Below are 16780 nucleotides of genomic sequence, written 5' to 3'. Positions count from 1 at the left end.
TCACTGCCGCTCTTGTACTTTGTTTTTCTTCCCTCGTTCTGTCTGAAAGAAGAAGGAGTGTTAGAGAAGTTGGGAAATTTACTTTCAATATGTAATCCAATTACTCCAGCAGCAGGTGAGGGAATAAAAAAAAGAGGGATAAAGAGGGATGAAGGGGATAAATAGCAGCAGTGGCTGCAAAGAGAACAGCCTGTACCTGTTTGCAAGCCAACCAGACACAACTTGGCTCATCCAAGCCAGCATTCATCATGTCAGCGTTTCTTTTTTTCCCCCCTCCGTCTTTAAATCTCTTTGTTCCGACTGTTTTGTCACCCTCAGCTCAGAAGAAACCCTCACATCTTCCCATCTCGTGTGCCCGCCGTCCTCTTACGGTATCTCTCAGGAGTTAAAATGCACAGCGTGTCTGACACAAACCAGCCACCGTTTTAACTGTCACCAGAGCAACCGGACAACAGAATTAAAGCAGAGATGGAGAAAGGAAGGAAGAAAGTAAGAAAGGACGTCTTTGTGCTTCTCTTACTTTTTTTTTTTTTTTTGAGGCTGGGCTTTAATGGTGTGATTAAGTGGCTGGAAACCGACAGAAACAACAAAAACAGAGCGTGGCAGCAGGAGAGAAGCGGAGGATGAGGTCAGACTGCGTCGCTGTCCTGTTTTGGTCCAGACCAGAAAAGTCTTTTAAGCGTCTGATTGGCTCCTGGCAGGACAAGGAGAGCGGGGTGGTAATCGAGAAACTTGTTTAAAGAAGTGACTTTGAAGAAATCGTTTAAATTTGTAGAGCCACTTTTATTATTAGTTATATTTACAGAGAGCACAGCTTTTTTGGACACATACACACACATACTTATTACACTGCGGAGGACTGATTAGTTTCATATTTAGTTTGTGAAAACACAGAAATATACAGGATTTTACCAAATGTTAAACAGGAAGTTGTGATTTAACGGCCACAAGATTGTTTCTGATTCTGAAGCCGTCTTAACAGTTCCACTTTTCAGGCTTCACTAAATCAGCTGCTTTTTTTTTTGTCCTTTTTTTTTTTTTTTTAAACAGCAGCTCTTCCAGTGCGACCACATCTCATATTAGTGTCCTGGCCTGAAAAAATTCATCTTCCCACTTTGGTGAGATTTGAGAGAATATATCAGCCCGGAAAACACAAACAGAAAATGACTGGTTCCTTTTGGTGTGTCCCTCGTCTCACTGTCAAACAATGACTTGTGTCCGTCACGCATTTCAAAGAAACGGAGAAAGCAGCAGTGCAAAAAAACATGTTCTTCGGTCACTTCGCAGCCACAGCGGATGAGAAAAGAAGAGCCAAGCCACTCTCCCAGCGTCTTCAAGTCAAGCCCGTAAGCAGAGACTCTTGTTGGCACATCCATTCGGCTCCTTTATGTGTGCGTGTGTTCGTTCAAATGAAGTGGCTGGCTTTGACCACACTGTGGCTTGGGTACGCCAATTATGGGTTTGACCAGGCAAACACTCACTCTCTCTTTCTGGAACACACACAAGCGCAGGGTGGCCCTGCTATAGCTGCACAGCATGTTTCAAAAAATACAGCCATGTTGTGGTTTTCTCGTGGCTGTGAGCTAATCCGCTGTCTCAAATCATTATTCCAGTCTGCCGCTGGAAGAAATGCGAAATGCACTCAGTCCTTTGGAAAAGCCCGCAGGCGCTGACCAAAAATTTGTCTTTCAGCGTCATCTTACCTCTTTGAAAAAAGCGATTCGTGTCAAATATCTCCCAGGTTGTCATAAATGATATCGGGTGCTCTCAGCCGTGCTTGTTGGTGCTGGCTGTACCACATAGCAGTAGCTGGAGCCTTAGATTTTGATACTTTGCTGTACACCACTTTCCCCCTGTCTCCACTATCACCACCACCCCAAATGTTGTTGTTGTTGTTCACGTTATTGGCGGGACCTCCATGTTTTCCAGGGGGCAGAGGAACTGGCTCCTTACGAGTGAAACCACCCCTGCCTGGCTTGGGAGCGGTAAGGGGCTTGGGGAACCGCGGCGTCGGAGGCTGTGGCGTGCCACGGCCCTGGCCAAACTGGGGAGGGGATTGTCTCTGAGGCTGCTTCCCCTCCTGTCCTGATGGGGTCACCGTCTCCTCTTGTCTCCTCTGGCTGTGAGGCTCCGCGTGAGCTTTGTCATAAAAAAGCATTCCTAAGCTAGCGGGTATGCTTCCTTTTGCACGACCCTCTGGTTCGTCATATATGTGCTCCTGGGAAGAGGCGGGAGGTGACGGAGCTCCTTCTGCGTTACCTCCCGGGGGTCGCCTGCTATTGTTCACCGCCCGTCCTCCCCCTCGTCCTTTCCCTACACCCCCGTTTAGACTCAGTGCGTTCAGATCCATAGTGATCTGATCGTACACATGCGAGTACAGATCTGGGTGCTTCCTGTGGTTACTGCCTGACGGGTGATCCCCTTGGACGCCCGCTCCCACGGAATCGTCGCCTACTGGTCGTTGGCGTGGAGTGGGCACTGGAGCGGTGGCTGTGGATGGGCTGCTGGTTTGGTTCTGAGCCTTGATGCTGTCCACCGGGTCAGAATAGAGACAATCAGCGATTTGCAGAGGCAAACGGACTGAATCAGCTGGTTCAGAATAAAGGCCTGCGCTTTCATCAGATAAGGACACACCTTTGCCCACATGTCCTTTGGGAGACCGCGGAGGTGTCCCTGCACCTCCCAACATCCCTGGAGGCTCTGGTAAACTCCTCCCTTTAAGTCCCGTTCCACCTCCTTGCACCCGTCCTCCGTCTCCTCCGTCTCTCTTTCCGAGCACGCCGTCAGCCGAGCCTGGTTTGCTCCCGCCCGAATCCCCGTCGGCCTCGCGACTGCTGCAGCTGCTGCTGTCGCCGCTTCCCGTCGCCATGCTGGCAGAAATGGTATTGCGGAGATGTTGAAGCGATGCTGAGCAGTCTGATTCAGAGTTCAAAGGGCTGCTGAGGCGGCGCTCTTCAGCTAGAGCTTTCTGTGACTGGATCGCCTGGTCGACCAGTATGAAGATCTCGTTCCCTTGTTTGGTCTCAAAGGTGAAGGTGCCAGGGCCTGAGTCGCACCGTCGGCCCGCCTCGAATGAAAACATGACCTGGAAAAAGAAGAGAAAAAAAAAAAGGTTAATTGGGTTTCATCCAAAATTTAGAGTTAAGTGTGTCTGTTACAGAAGGGATTGAACAAATTTCAAAATGAAACAGAAGCAACAGAAGCTAGTCGCACAAGTCCCAGCACTTCCTTTTTCCAGTGAACTTCGCTTCATTTTCAAGTTTTCTGATTAGATCTGAATAATAAATTTACTTCCAAATTCTAACTGAGGCAGAAAGTTGAAAGTCATTATCTGTTTCCCTTCCAACCTGCACCAGCGATGGCATCAATACTTAAACATAAACATCATGAGTAGACAAACTAAACAGCCTCTTTTAAAGGTCATCTGCTAATTTTAAGTCCTGATCTTGAGCTTTAAAGCATCTAAGTGACACAAAACAACCACAGAGAGTCGGACCTTAAATATATTTAGTAACGCTGAGGCTCAAACCACATATATACGCGCTGTCATTGTTTTCACTTCCTACGTATAATCAGTCGTGCGCCGTGCGTTTAAACTTAGGACAACACACATCCTTTCCAAGTTTGTCAGAGATCAACACGTTTTGATGACCTGAGGAGATTTTAGCCATTTCTCTGTTGCTCTGATCGTTTTTCTGCCTATCAGAGACATATCTCACTCACCCTGTCCCTGCCGTATCTCCTCAGCAGCTTGTAGGGCCACACCAGAACCTGCCTCTTGGTCTTTGGCTCCTTCAAGATCAAAACATCGCTTTCAGCTTTCAGCCAGTAGTTGCCCGCGAGCCCACAACGCTCTGAGGCCTCGGTCCGTTGAATGGTTACCCAGAACTCGTTCACTGCAACAAAATGAGAGCAATTTTTTTCATAAATCTTCTAGAAAATATCTGGCTGGATTAGATTAACCCCTGAGCCCAAAAGACTGGACTGCTTTGTGACTTACCCTCCTCTCTGGAGTAGTAGATGAGGTTCTCGGCCATCTGCAGGTCCTGGGGTCCTCCATTAGAGTCTACAGCACCGCTGGTACTGCTGCCACTTCCGCCCTGTTGGTCACATAAACACAACAGACAACCAGACACTGAATTAGGATACTCACAGCATGTACACATAAACATATGTAAGCTATGTGTTGCCGAGGGTTTCTTCCCTTTTAAAAGGGAGTTTTTTCTTCCTATTGTCGCCAAGTGCTTGGTCATAGTGAGTTGCTTGACTGTCTGGTTTTTCTCGTCTTATTGCAGGGTTTTTACCCAACAATGTAAAGCACCTTGAGGCGGCTATTGTTGTGATTTGGTGCTATATAAATAAAACGGAATTTCATAAAAACACAGCAGACGTGAAGGACCAAGTAAAAAGAGTGAGAAGAGAAAAGAGTAAAGCGTTAGAGAGGCTGAGTGTGCAGTCTTCCTCCTGGAAACTCCCTCTGGCTTCCTTTCTGCAAATATCTGCTACGTTCATGTTTGTGTATATGTGTGTAGGCGCTCACATGGTGCAAGCTGCGGCCTACATAGACACTCCAAGGGCATGTGGGAAAATCTGGAAGACTCACGCACAAACAAAAAGAAAAGTCCACATTGCAGTCGATACTGAATTGCACTAAATCCGCTTTTTCATTAAATTTGTGCAAATATTTGTCGTGACGTTTAGGCTTGTACACTACAGAGCAGAGAAGCTAGGTGCAAAGAAACATATTGTAGATACAACAAGAGATAAAGACATTAAACACACACACAGGAAGCCTTAAAAAACACACACACATCCACCCTGGTATTAGTCACACACTGCAAACTCTGCTTCCTATAGCAAACCGAGCATCAGCCTACGGCGCTGAAAAATAAAGCCGGCGGAGAAGTGCGAAAATCGACAACTTTCTAACGTCCACATGAGGCTGGTTACTAAAGTGAGTCGGTCCCCCATAGGCGCCCATGCTAAAATGACCAAGTTCATTTAAGACAAATGAAACGTTTGAGGCCTGCAACAAAAAGGTGTTGGAGGCTAGGTGACTTCAAAGCCGCTTATAGGAATGACTGAGCTTTTGACTATAACACCTGTATGGTTAGTCAAGTCCAGTATTTTATTTGTATATTACTTAGTACTAATTAGCAGGTGTACAAGTCTTTAAAAACTATAAAAATACCTGAAATGCAATGTCACACATGGTATCCATCCAATCCTTGGCAACGGCCTTTTCTGCTGAAAACACGTGCATCTTATCGTTTGTTTCCACACAAAATGCTGCCATGTTGTCTTTGGGGCAGCTCTCTGTCAGTGCAGGCAGGATGGAAATGCACTCGGACAAGCGAATGATCTTCTTGTCCAGCTTCCTGGTCTTCTCATTGGACCCGCCTACGGAGCCTCCGCCACCTCCACCTCCACCACCAGGAGCGTCGAAGAACTCGAGGCGGGCGATGCCATTTTGGCTGGCAGGGTAGAGGACGAACCAGTTCTTCTTCCATTTCTGTGGAAGTAACGAGAAAAATCATTAAACATTATTGTAGCTAAAACCGAGAGAAGCGTTTTAGCACCTTTCACCTGCTTATTTGCAGTGACAAAGAGGGAAGCTGCAGAGTACCCTCTGATAGAGTATGTCACAAAAAACTTGGTTGAAGGGTGTTTCTCACTTTTTTTTAATTTTCATTTACTGATGGTTATAAATGCTGACACAGAGACTGGGAAATATGGGTCTAAAATACTGACCCACTAATAAATCAGGTCAGCCAAAGAGCTGATTAGGCTGCTGTACACTCTGACCATGCATTTCTTGCATTAGTTGTGAAGACCAAATCAGTAGTAACAGGAAACTTTGACAAATATTGCCATGTGGACAGAAGCATGACTCCAAATGCAAATTGTCATCACTGCAAAACATGTGAGGAGGTTACACATTCTTAGGTTAGGTCATATTTCAAGTACAGGGTGTGTAATATTTACTTTCTTCTGAACATTTCTGTCGTAGTTTTTATTTTTTAAGTTTTACTGACATTGTTCACTTTACAGTACAAGTCTTTAGAAACACAAGTTTGTTCCCACCCCCATTCTCTGCGGCCTGCTGGAGCGGGAGGGCTGGGTGGAGTTGGCCGTCCGACTGCGGTCTGGAGTGTGGGGCCTCCCTGCTGCTACGGAGTCGGGGTGGTCTGCCTCTCCCCACCGCAGGGAAAAGGGTAACACCACCTGGGTCTGGGTGCAGTTCCCCCCTCCAGGAGCAAGGGTACCTAGACCCGGTTTGTAGAGTACGCTTGGGGAGTGTGATCGTGTGTACAGCGTCTCTTTATGTCTGTCTCCACGTTGGTTGAGTGTGGAGTGAGTGCATATCAGAGCATGAGGGTGGGAATGGATGTTTGTGTCTGTGTGTGCCTGTATGTCTGTGTCTATATGTCAGGTTGGGTATCAGATGCCACCTCTCTGGGGACATCTCAGGCCCTCCAAGGTTTGGAGGCCTATCTCCACCCACCACCACTTCCCCTGCCGGTGGCGGACTCCCTCAGGTGTCGGTGCGTTGGTGGTTCTTTGTGTCTGGGGGTGGGCGTCCAGGTACACACCGGCTCACTCCTTGGCGGCCGCTTATCGGGGCCTGGAGCCTGGGGCTCGCTCGGGCCCCTTCGGGGGTGGGGTGCCCCCGGCCTCTCGGCCTGGGGCTCGGTCACTCAGGCACAGCTGGCGGCCGGCGGAGCTCACGGGCGCGTCACTGCAACTCCCCCTGGCTTCTGCTCCGCGGCTGCTGAGTGAGCCCTCATCTGGGACTCTCCTCGGCTCTTACTGGAACAGTGGCGCGGCTGCCCCTCTGTTGGTCTTCCTTGGTCTCTTGTGTTCTGGGGGCCTCTGGATGTCTGGAGTTTTGATCTCCTCCATACCTGCTTCACACCCTGGAGGACGGGGCTGTGGCCCCCCCACACTCCCTAGCAGATCGTTACATGGAGAAACCTTTGGAATACAAGCACGCTGATCCACACAGGTATGCACACGGGTGTTCACTGCTCGTAGACCCAAATTACACCTTTCTTGGCTGCTACTTCGAAGCACATCTGTCCTGCGTGCTGCACAACAACATTGAATATTTAGTATTTACTGCTGTTTACACTTAGCTAGATTAATGCGATGGTGTTGTGTTTAGTATGTTGCTTTGTTTTTTGTTTTTTTTGTCTTTTTTTGCTTGTTTTCTATTCTTCTCTCAACAGGTGATCCAGGAGATTTTTATTTTTTTTCTCCCCCCCTTTCTCACTGTCCCTCTCCCCTTCTGTTTTTCCTTTCCTTCCTCTTTCTTTCTCCCTTTTCTATCCCTCACTCATGTCTGTCCCGTCTGTAACATCTGAAAATAAAATATAATAAATAATAAAAACAAAGATCGACCAAATGGACCAATACGGCAATGCCACGATGATCCATTTGGCAAAGTAAATCCATTGGGTATCCTTGTTGGTCTTCAGACAACAATTCTGATGGCTAAAGAACCAAATGGGACAGGCGAAAAAAAGAAAAGAAACACAAGTTTGTTTTTCATGTAGCGATCAGACAAGTAGGCTGAGTTTAAACTAAATCTGAAAGCTGCCTAAGTGGGTGGGACAGGCTGAAAGGATAGAAAAAGGTGAATTTGAATTGAAACACAAGATATGATTTACATTATGCTGTTAATGTCTGTCGAACGAGCTAAAAGTGTGTGGTTTGATCTGATAGCAGTAGAGGGGAACGCAAAATTGTCCACAAATGATTAAAAACTGATGAAGAGTAAAGTTAAGGTTCAGAAATTCTGAGTCAAAATGAGATTTCCAGGCTGTTCTGTTACTCTACCGCTCTGCTGTCTGAGGCTTAATGTAGGAGGCATGTGGTGATGACTCCAGTGCAGTTTAACTCAAATCTGTTGCACAAGCCATTGTTTCCTTTACATTCAATCAGCAGCAGTTGCAGACCTCAGCATTAGTCATCATTGCTCATACAGAAAAATTATCTTAAAAGCATTTACTCATCTTGAGTTTACACATAGATTAATTTAGTATATTAAGATTAATTTAGTATATTAAAATAATTCTATGAGTTTTTGAGGTTTAACAGTTAGTTCATTTTAAGCTAACTACTCCAGCTCTGACTGCATCTGTACATCACTTTAGTTTAAAAATTAACTAAAAATATCTCATTGAGGAGGTTTTGGGTTTACGTGTCTTCTGTGTAAAGAAATGTGCCTGCTTTATCTTTTATCTCCCGGGATAAAAAAAATGACCCGGACAAAATTTGGCAACAGGTTTATCATTTCTACCCCGAGGCCAGCGGTGAGGAAGCAACAGCTAACAATGATCTCTTCCTCCACAAACAAGGACAGCAGCAAACAACGTGGCACGCGATCCGACGCTGAACAATGAGAAGCTCGGCAGGTGTAAAAGAGCCCCGGCGTTCACTGCTGAAAATAGACATGAAGACATGTACGGCTGCATGTAGTCAATGCAGTGTAGACTAAAGTAGTGTTTGTCATGAAGCTGATAACTTATTTTATTTAGAAAATTCCTCCAAGCTTTTTACTCTTAAGTCATATGTGGACATTTCTCCTGAAAAAGATGTGTTTCCCCTTCAATCACTCAGCGAGGCCTGACAGCCAGACAGCTGAGTTTGTAACAGGAAGGTCAGGGGTAAAGTCCTTCGACCAGCAGGGAAAATCCAGCGAACAGAAGTAAATGAGAAATATGAATATTACAACGGCAGGAAAGGTTCTACTTCACTGATAAGAAGCGAAAACATTATTTAGTACGTCAGAAAATTAAAGCCCAAAGAACCTGAAAGCTGAGTGGAACAGCAGCCACAGCCCAGTGTGTGACTTTTGACATCGATTTAAAGGGTTAAAGCTTTTTAAAGAAAAGTGGTATTATGACATGATATATACAACTTAACAAAAATACTTTATCACGGCACATTCATTTGTCATGTTGGGAGACACACAAGGGTTAAAACCATTTACAGTGGCTTCATGCCATTCAGCTGTCTTCCATAGAAGTGTGAGAGTGAGTCAACGGGAATTATAACAGGATCCAGAAGCTAAAGAGATTCGAAGGAATTCAGCCAGCTTCTATTTTACTTACACCTGCTTTTCCTACTGACACATTAAAGACCTTTAAAGCTAAATCGCTATAGCTAGTTATTATTTATCGTTTCTCTTTCTAGTCTTCTCATATTCTGAGTGTCTTGACCAAGCAGCAAGTAGGAAAAACATAGTTTCCATTTGCCAAATATGTAATCAGCTCTATTCTGACGATAATTTAGCTTTATTTTGAACTTGTGTGGATTAGCAAACAAAGAAAAGGACTTGTTGGCTTGGACATCTCCTAGCTATCCAAAACCTGCTAAAACAGTTGGTATAGCATATCATATTGTCTTGAAATGAAACCAGTATAGTTTTACATGATATAAGTTTACGTTTATGTAGCATGCACAGATATGTCTGACACTAAGGGTAATAAAGGAGCTACTTTAACTAACTTCAACAAGAAAACTGCTTCAGCTGAAGGCGGAAACAACAAATTGAGGCAAAAAGTCACCATCAAGCACAAACAGGCTACGGAGGCATGCAAGGAGGAGATATAGAGCCAGCTGATGTGTGGGCCGAAGTAATTAACTCAACTGAACATCGCTGGAGCGCTTGCTAGCTGCACTCTATACGACAGGAAAAGCAAACGATGGATGGAAACTCCTGATGTGGTCACAGTGAGGAAAAGGAAGACTTAAATCAGCAGGTTAAAAAACTCGACCCGAGATATTTTTATTTTACTCTACATTTGACTTCTGTTGTGTCACTACTGTTGCTCCCCAACGCTGAAGCTTCTGTTACCTTGTTACAATAGATTCACGCTTTGAATTAGTTAGACAGCAGCTCACACAAGCTGGATGCCGTCCTTCACTTGATTTTGCTGCCTGCAAGCTGGGAACATCAATAAAACACTGTTAAATATTATTTTTCTTTATCGTCAGAAACATTTTAGTAAATTCCATTTAAATATTGTTATTTTATTATATTGTTATCATTTTGACTCTACAGAGCCCAGGCCAGCAGACTAGCCCAGCAGTCAGATTGATGTAAATCATGAAATACTCATTTGCATGTCAGCTAAGAAATTTGTCAACTCCAGCTTGTGGATTCTTTGGGATTCGTTGATTAGACTGTAATAGACAGTCTTTGGATGCTATACTTAAGGAAATGTAGTGGAAATGCTTGTTAGGACCAGTAAAAGCTCTCAAAGCGGTAGGTGCTGCATCTAAATATTTGTATATAACATACTGGCGAAGTACACTTAACTGTAACTGACAAATAAAGGACTAATAGGATAAAGAAGAAGAAATAAAATAGAGCACCTCATGTAAAATGAAGTACTTCCTAACTGTACGTCAGTAAATGCTCTGCCCGTATTTACTGTCAACCATCAGTACTGCCGTACTGAATAAGCCCTAACAGCTTTTTCATTATCATCCGCTGCATGAAAATCATCAACGTGTGACTCAGTATGTAAAGGTGGAATTATGATATTTGCATGATGCTTCAGATACAGCTATAGCAACAGGGTTTGTGTATATCTACAACCTACAGGGTCCTTAGTTGGTCTTTCTGAGGTTTCCTGTAAAAGCTGAGCTGGATAACCTCTGAAGGCCTTGAGGTAAATGTGTTCATAATAAATGTCTTAATATCCCTGTCAAATGCAGCCATAAAAGAGGTCCCCGCATTAAATAAGACAGCTTTACCAAAGTCCTTCACGCACACACACCGACACACACTGCAGCCTTTAAAATGAACTGCCAAAACAGACAGGAAATGTGTGGGATTGTCATTACTGAGGATCCTCTTTGCTTCCTTCATCTGAATCCTGGTCTGTGTCAGTGTATATATGTTTGCTTGTGTGTGGGTCTGTGTGAGAATGCCCAACTGTTTGCCGTGGACCATACAAGCGAGTGCACGCACGCAGACCGCGATCAGCCCTTCTTACAATGTGATGTAATTCAGTGGTATACATGAAAAGGATGTGAGACTTTAAAGCATGTGCGGGTGTGCGACTGTGTGTGCATTATGTCTGTCTGTGAAACAGCTGCTCCATATAAGGCAACCGGCCGTTATCAGCCGCTATTACACAGAGTGGAAATTATGCAAAAGAGATGTATTTGAGCGAAGGAGCGAAACTTCCTCAGTGATGTCCTGTCTGTTTGCAAGAGCTGGAAGAATCGAAGAGAAGCACATGGCCCATACTTCATGACTGACTACCACTTTAGGGTAGTATAAGAAATATAATAATATATAATATATAATAATAATAATAATATAATTCTTCTTCTTTCCTTCAGGTAGCTGTGCACTGAACATAATGGTGAAAAAAAATAATGAATTTTGCACTTCTTACACATATTCAACTCTTTGTTTGTTTATATGCCACAGATTCCACTGTGTTTCCAGTCAGGATTACAAAACTTTGGGTTTCATTTGCTTGTCCTTCCAACTGTCATTAAAATAAGTGTTTGCATACAGACAGATGCTTTCAGGCAGGTAGATATACATTTAACCAGTCTGTCGCTGCGTGAACACGTGATGCTCTTTGTCTGTAATAAACCAGTGTAATAACCCACTCCACCATCCTCTTACTGGCCACAGACAGACCTCAGTGGCACATGCAAGGCCAGTGTGTGTGTGTGTGTGTGTGTGTTTCTTTAAGCATAAAAGTTTGTCTGTATCATGCCGTGTGTTGTTGGTAATATGCACTAAAAGGAATCTGGTGGAAAACAGAGGGCTCTCTGTTTATGTGTGACTTTATGTAAAAGGTAGACAAACGAGGAGGACGTTTTATAAGAGAAAAGGAGATGGCCAACTGCTCTGACCACAGGTCTGCTGCCCTAACCTCAGTGCTCTGTGGTGTCTATAAACTCAAGCTTTTCTCAACTGTTTGCAGATTCTCTCGACCCAAAAACCAAACGTGAATCACAATGAGCTCAGATTTGAGTGAAACTAATGTGAGACAATAACATTTGAGCAAACCGCAATAACTGCCTGTTCGGTTCATTTACGCTTTCCGTTACTCGCTCCCAAACGATCTGCTGATTTGACTCAAATTATATTCGCGCTACTACACGGTGAGGCTGGTACCATTGTGCACACGCCGTATGGAAAAACAGCTATGTGTGGAGTGGAGATTTTAAGGGCAATAGTAATGTCTGTGAAATCAGGTAACACAGGTAAGAGGTCGCTCTCAGCGCCAACGCGGTTTTCAACAATGACGTCGTCGCAAAATGTGGAAGTTGAGGTCTAAGTTTAGCCAAATCGACCAGCAGATCCAATAGGAACAGGCACTCTGGCTACCGATTAATCCTCAGAGAAATTTTATGATCATCATTTGGTCTGTAAATGTCAAGAAATATTACAAGCAGTTAAAAAGATCAAACAGAAAATCTAAAGATCCTGGAACCAGTGGATTTGTTGGAATTGCTGCATAAAAAAGGACTTATTATTAACAAATTTCTGGTGACCAGTTAACTCATCATTATCTTAGCATTAACTATCAGATAAAACAACAACTCTCAAATACTTTCACTTCAAACCAAGAAGTATTCCCTGGAAAGCTGGAAACATTGGATTTTTTGGTCTGTGCTTCAATCCTTCGCATCAGCGATGACATGTTACTCAAGTCGCTCCTGACAGGGATGGCTACCAGCTTTCATGACAGCTCAACCATCACCAGCGTGTGCAAACATGAGAATGAGGACCTTATTAAGACGCTGAATGTTCAGTTCTGTTTCAGCGAGCACGTGCAGCATCGGCTTTACATTAACAAATGACAAATTCTGCGAAATGTGAAGACTTTCTGAAATCTATGTCTCGGAGGAAGTCTGTCAAATATGATAAATCATTTCCAGCCGCAAGAGTACCGAATTTCTGATGCGCAGAGTCAGAAAGTTAGACTGTTAGTAAACGCTAGCTTGAACTGGCCAAATATGTGCCACATTTGTGCGTGCCTAAATGTTCATACAGTAAACTGTTTAGCTTACTTTTATTACAAAATTAAAAAGCTTTACTGTAATATCGTAGTCCATGACAAAGTTCATTTATATGGTAGTTTTAGTCAAAAGACAAAAAGGGTAGTTCTGTTTTCAAGTATTCGTATTTTTAGGGGTGGTAACAATTCTGAAAACGTCACTGTGCTGTAACACGATACCTGTACAGAAGTATTAATGCTTACTGAAGCATGATGACCTGTTGACTAAAGGCGACAAAGGGGGGGAAAGTGCACCGGAAATAAATCAGTATAATGACGTTGAGCTTTTCTCTGTGTTCTAACCGAGTGATCGGGAGAGTGACAAGATTTTAGTTTGGGGGGGTTTTATGCCAAGATATGAACCAAACTCCCTGAAGTACTGTTGTGCCTGTAGATGTTGAATGGGAACGAGGACTTGATAAGAACAGGGAACGATAAGCACAATGACCCTACCCCAACATTAAAATGTACGCAAAGAAATTGCGTACATTCAGTGTAAAGTGCAGTAAATGTTTTGTAAATTTCTCTAAAATTTACAGAACTAACACTTTAAAATACTCACAGTTACAGAGTTCGGTCCAAACATATCAGGTATTTGTAAAACCAGGAGGACATGAAAGTAAATCATTATGCAAAGAGGGGAAAATATCAAATCTAATGCATCGATGGGGATTTTCAATACTGCCATCATGATCCTTTGTACTATTCTTGCAGACTATTCAAGGAAAACTGCACACCTTCCTGTATGCTACTTCCACAAACTACAAATGATTTGTTGTTTCTTTTCCGAGAAATGTGATGTAGCTACTGAGGTGCTACCTGCAAATACAGACAATCTGACACACAAACCCATTAATCCACCGCGAGGACCTTCAGACATGAATCACTGTTGGATAAATGTAGTTGCCTCCGGGCATGTAATTCCACTTCATTCTGACACACCCCGTCTGTTCAAGTGGCAGCTAGCTCCTGACTTTAGAGCTGCACCGTCATGCCCACACCTGCACTCTTTAAACTCAAAGCTTTGTGCAGCTCCAGCATGAAAGTGGACTGCAATCTGCAGGTCCAAGATTTATAAATCCAAATATTTATCTCAAACATGGTTTTCCAATAAACCATATTTACAGTGTACATAAAGGTGCATCACCCCAAATATTTGCCCTGTTTTACACCTCTGCATTGCTCAAATGTGCTTCTGATTGGTTAAAACAGAGCAATATGCCATATTTTGGATCCTATGAATACCGCTGTGACACAGAGTGGCATCAAAGGAAAAGCAGAAATATTTGTCTCGTGGGTAAGTTATAGAAGGATGATGCGCATTCTGGTTATCTTGCGGATGTGGGCTACTTCTGGTAAAGACTTGGCACTGATGATAAAATGAATGAATACCAAACAAAAATCATTGTGTGACCTATTTTGTTTCAACCAGATCAGCAAATGGGGCGCCATCGCAGTGCCATCACAGCATCTACAACACTGGTCAAACAAAAGTGCCCACAGTGGGCCAGATCTGCAGAGTTATCTCTAATTAAATTTTACCCATCACAAGGAGCCAGCCTGTGGAAGCAGCTGTTCTCTGTGAAGACGTTTTTTTCTGAAGTTGACAGAAAAAAACCCTCAGATGATAACAGGGGCTATCAGCATCTTTCAGCTTCAAACAAAATACTTTTGTTTGTTTGTTTGTTTGTTTCAATCCTTTATCTCTAGCACGTATTTACCATATAGGACAAAAACATTAACAAGTTAATTTAATCAGTGAAATAAACAGCTGATTAGATAATAGCTAAATATAAAATGCGGTCTACGGTCTACTTAATGTTTGACAAGAAGAACAGAGCGAAACAGAAACTTGGGTTGGACGCTGCCACTTCACTCTTAAGTCACATTTTCCAACCATACACGTGGGAACGTCCTACCCTGTCCACTGACAGCTCGAACGATTGCATAATTCACCCACCAAACCTCGCACTAGTTTCAACACTTTCAGATCAGCCAGCATTTTGCTTCCTGTTCTATTCTGCTCAATTTTGATACTTTCTTTATACCCTTCAGGGTACTTCTGGTCTTCGGTCCTCGACACTGTAAAAGACAACGCCTCACTTTTGAAAATGGAAAGATTTAGGTCTGATCACGCTCTATTGAAAACAGCCTATAAAAAGGCATTGAAACTATGTTTTGGGCGTATGAATATGCATTGTGAAGTGTTGATTCCAGGGCAGGAAATGGAGCCAGAATGTTTTGTTGGTCCATGTCATATGACCACAGAGAAACGGAGAGACAAAGACCCTCTTACAAATCTTAAAGAGTAACCCAGCTCCTATGCAGTGGTGCTCTGAGGCCGAGCGCTGACACCAGCATGCACACAAAAACACACAGGTAGCTGTGCTGCTTGTGTGTGGCTGCGAAATGACACAAAGTCTGCATGCTGACAGCGAGTTTAAATGGTGTAAACAGCAAGTACAGACAGCTGAGCTGAAGTGAAAGTAAAGACTGCCGTCTTTGTAGAAAATAGATTTGGTTTCCGACTCTACTTTAATGGTTTAACACACTTTTATCATGAGTTGTTGTGGAAAGTCACATAAAGCTTGTCACTAACACGCACACACAACCAAACTTCCCTTCCTGACAGTACTCGGGGAGCTTGAGTTCACTTTAGTTTCATGTGTTCTTGCATTTAGCCCAGAGATGAATTTGCATGCACACAGATGCACATCACCTTTACTCTAAACCACCACACCAAAAAAAGGCCAGATCACTGAAGGCACAGCCACTGACTTCCTCCTTCTGCAGGTACAGTAGCATTATCTTTGAAGCCACTGGCCTGTAATTGCACCAGTGCTCTGTTTACTTGCCACGAGGTACAAAAAAAAAACCATCTGTCTGGTGGAGGTACAAAGTTAACATCACTTAGTTGTGATTTTTTAAAAATCAAAATATGACAACATAATGCTGTCACGAGCAGTTTTAGTGCCTCTTTCTTCCCCTAAAAGGCTTTATTTGCTTCTCAATAATGAGCAGCAGCTATCCACAAAACTGGCTGAGTATAGAGTGGAGTTTGTGTGGTTGACGGATCTGTCATTCTTTTTAGTGACCCTGAATAAATTACATGGAATATTATCTGCTGAGATAAGAGAGAGAAGTTATGGCTTGTTTATTACAGGCTCTTATTAAAGTACCACCACTTCGTTTCATTTGCCTGTAATATAACACTGGCTGTGGCTACACGCACTTCCTTTATTTCTGTGAACGCAACATTTTATCAATAAAAGCAGCGTTTTTTCTTTTCTTTTCTATTCCTGGGTCTTACCTTTCCAAACTTTTGGTGTTGCACATAAAGCTGTCCCTCCTTAACGTGGGTGTCCATGCCCCCCAAAAACGCTAAAGCCCGCCGTCCTCCACAAAGATGAAACTGGACTTGAACTTGACAGAAGAAAATCACCTTTTTTTTCTTCTTTCACCCCCTCAACAACTTCTCTCTTCTCTCACTTCCGCTCCACAGGCCTTAAACCGTGTTTATCGCGACGCTCGCGCGCATGTAACAGTGTCATGGTGATACTAGAAGAAGAAAAAGTTCCAAACTGTCACCGAGAAGTCCTCACAAACTTAATGTCCAAATGTTGTCGGCTGCTTTGACTATCTGTCGCTTCTCACTCCTCCTGTAGAAATGGACCAATGAAAAGCCGCGCTTATACGACAACGCGTCACTTCCGGGTATCGGTTTCACAATAAAAGCGCTG

At 43.5% G+C, this 16780-nt stretch overlaps 1 protein-coding gene across 1 annotated transcript; it reads right to left on the bottom strand.

Annotated features, from left to right (window-relative positions):
• Positions 1 to 762: 762 nt before the first annotated feature.
• dok1b (docking protein 1b) lies at positions 763 to 16724 on the bottom strand. Its single transcript, XM_004554308.3, has 5 exons — positions 16351 to 16724; positions 5192 to 5512; positions 4001 to 4100; positions 3724 to 3896; positions 763 to 3085 (listed from the first exon to the last, which is right to left on the bottom strand). Exons 1-5 carry the CDS (start codon positions 16405 to 16407, stop codon positions 1727 to 1729), a joined length of 2010 nt encoding a protein of 669 aa, XP_004554365.2. The 5' UTR covers positions 16408 to 16724; the 3' UTR covers positions 763 to 1726.
• Between the last annotated feature and the right edge of the window lie 56 nt (positions 16725 to 16780).

This window comes from Maylandia zebra, linkage group LG3 (assembly GCF_041146795.1).
Source record: "Maylandia zebra isolate NMK-2024a linkage group LG3, Mzebra_GT3a, whole genome shotgun sequence".
Lineage (NCBI taxonomy): Eukaryota > Metazoa > Chordata > Actinopteri > Cichliformes > Cichlidae > Maylandia > Maylandia zebra.
Note: the sequence above shows the minus strand (reverse complement) of the source record. Positions and strands in the feature narration are given on the sequence as shown.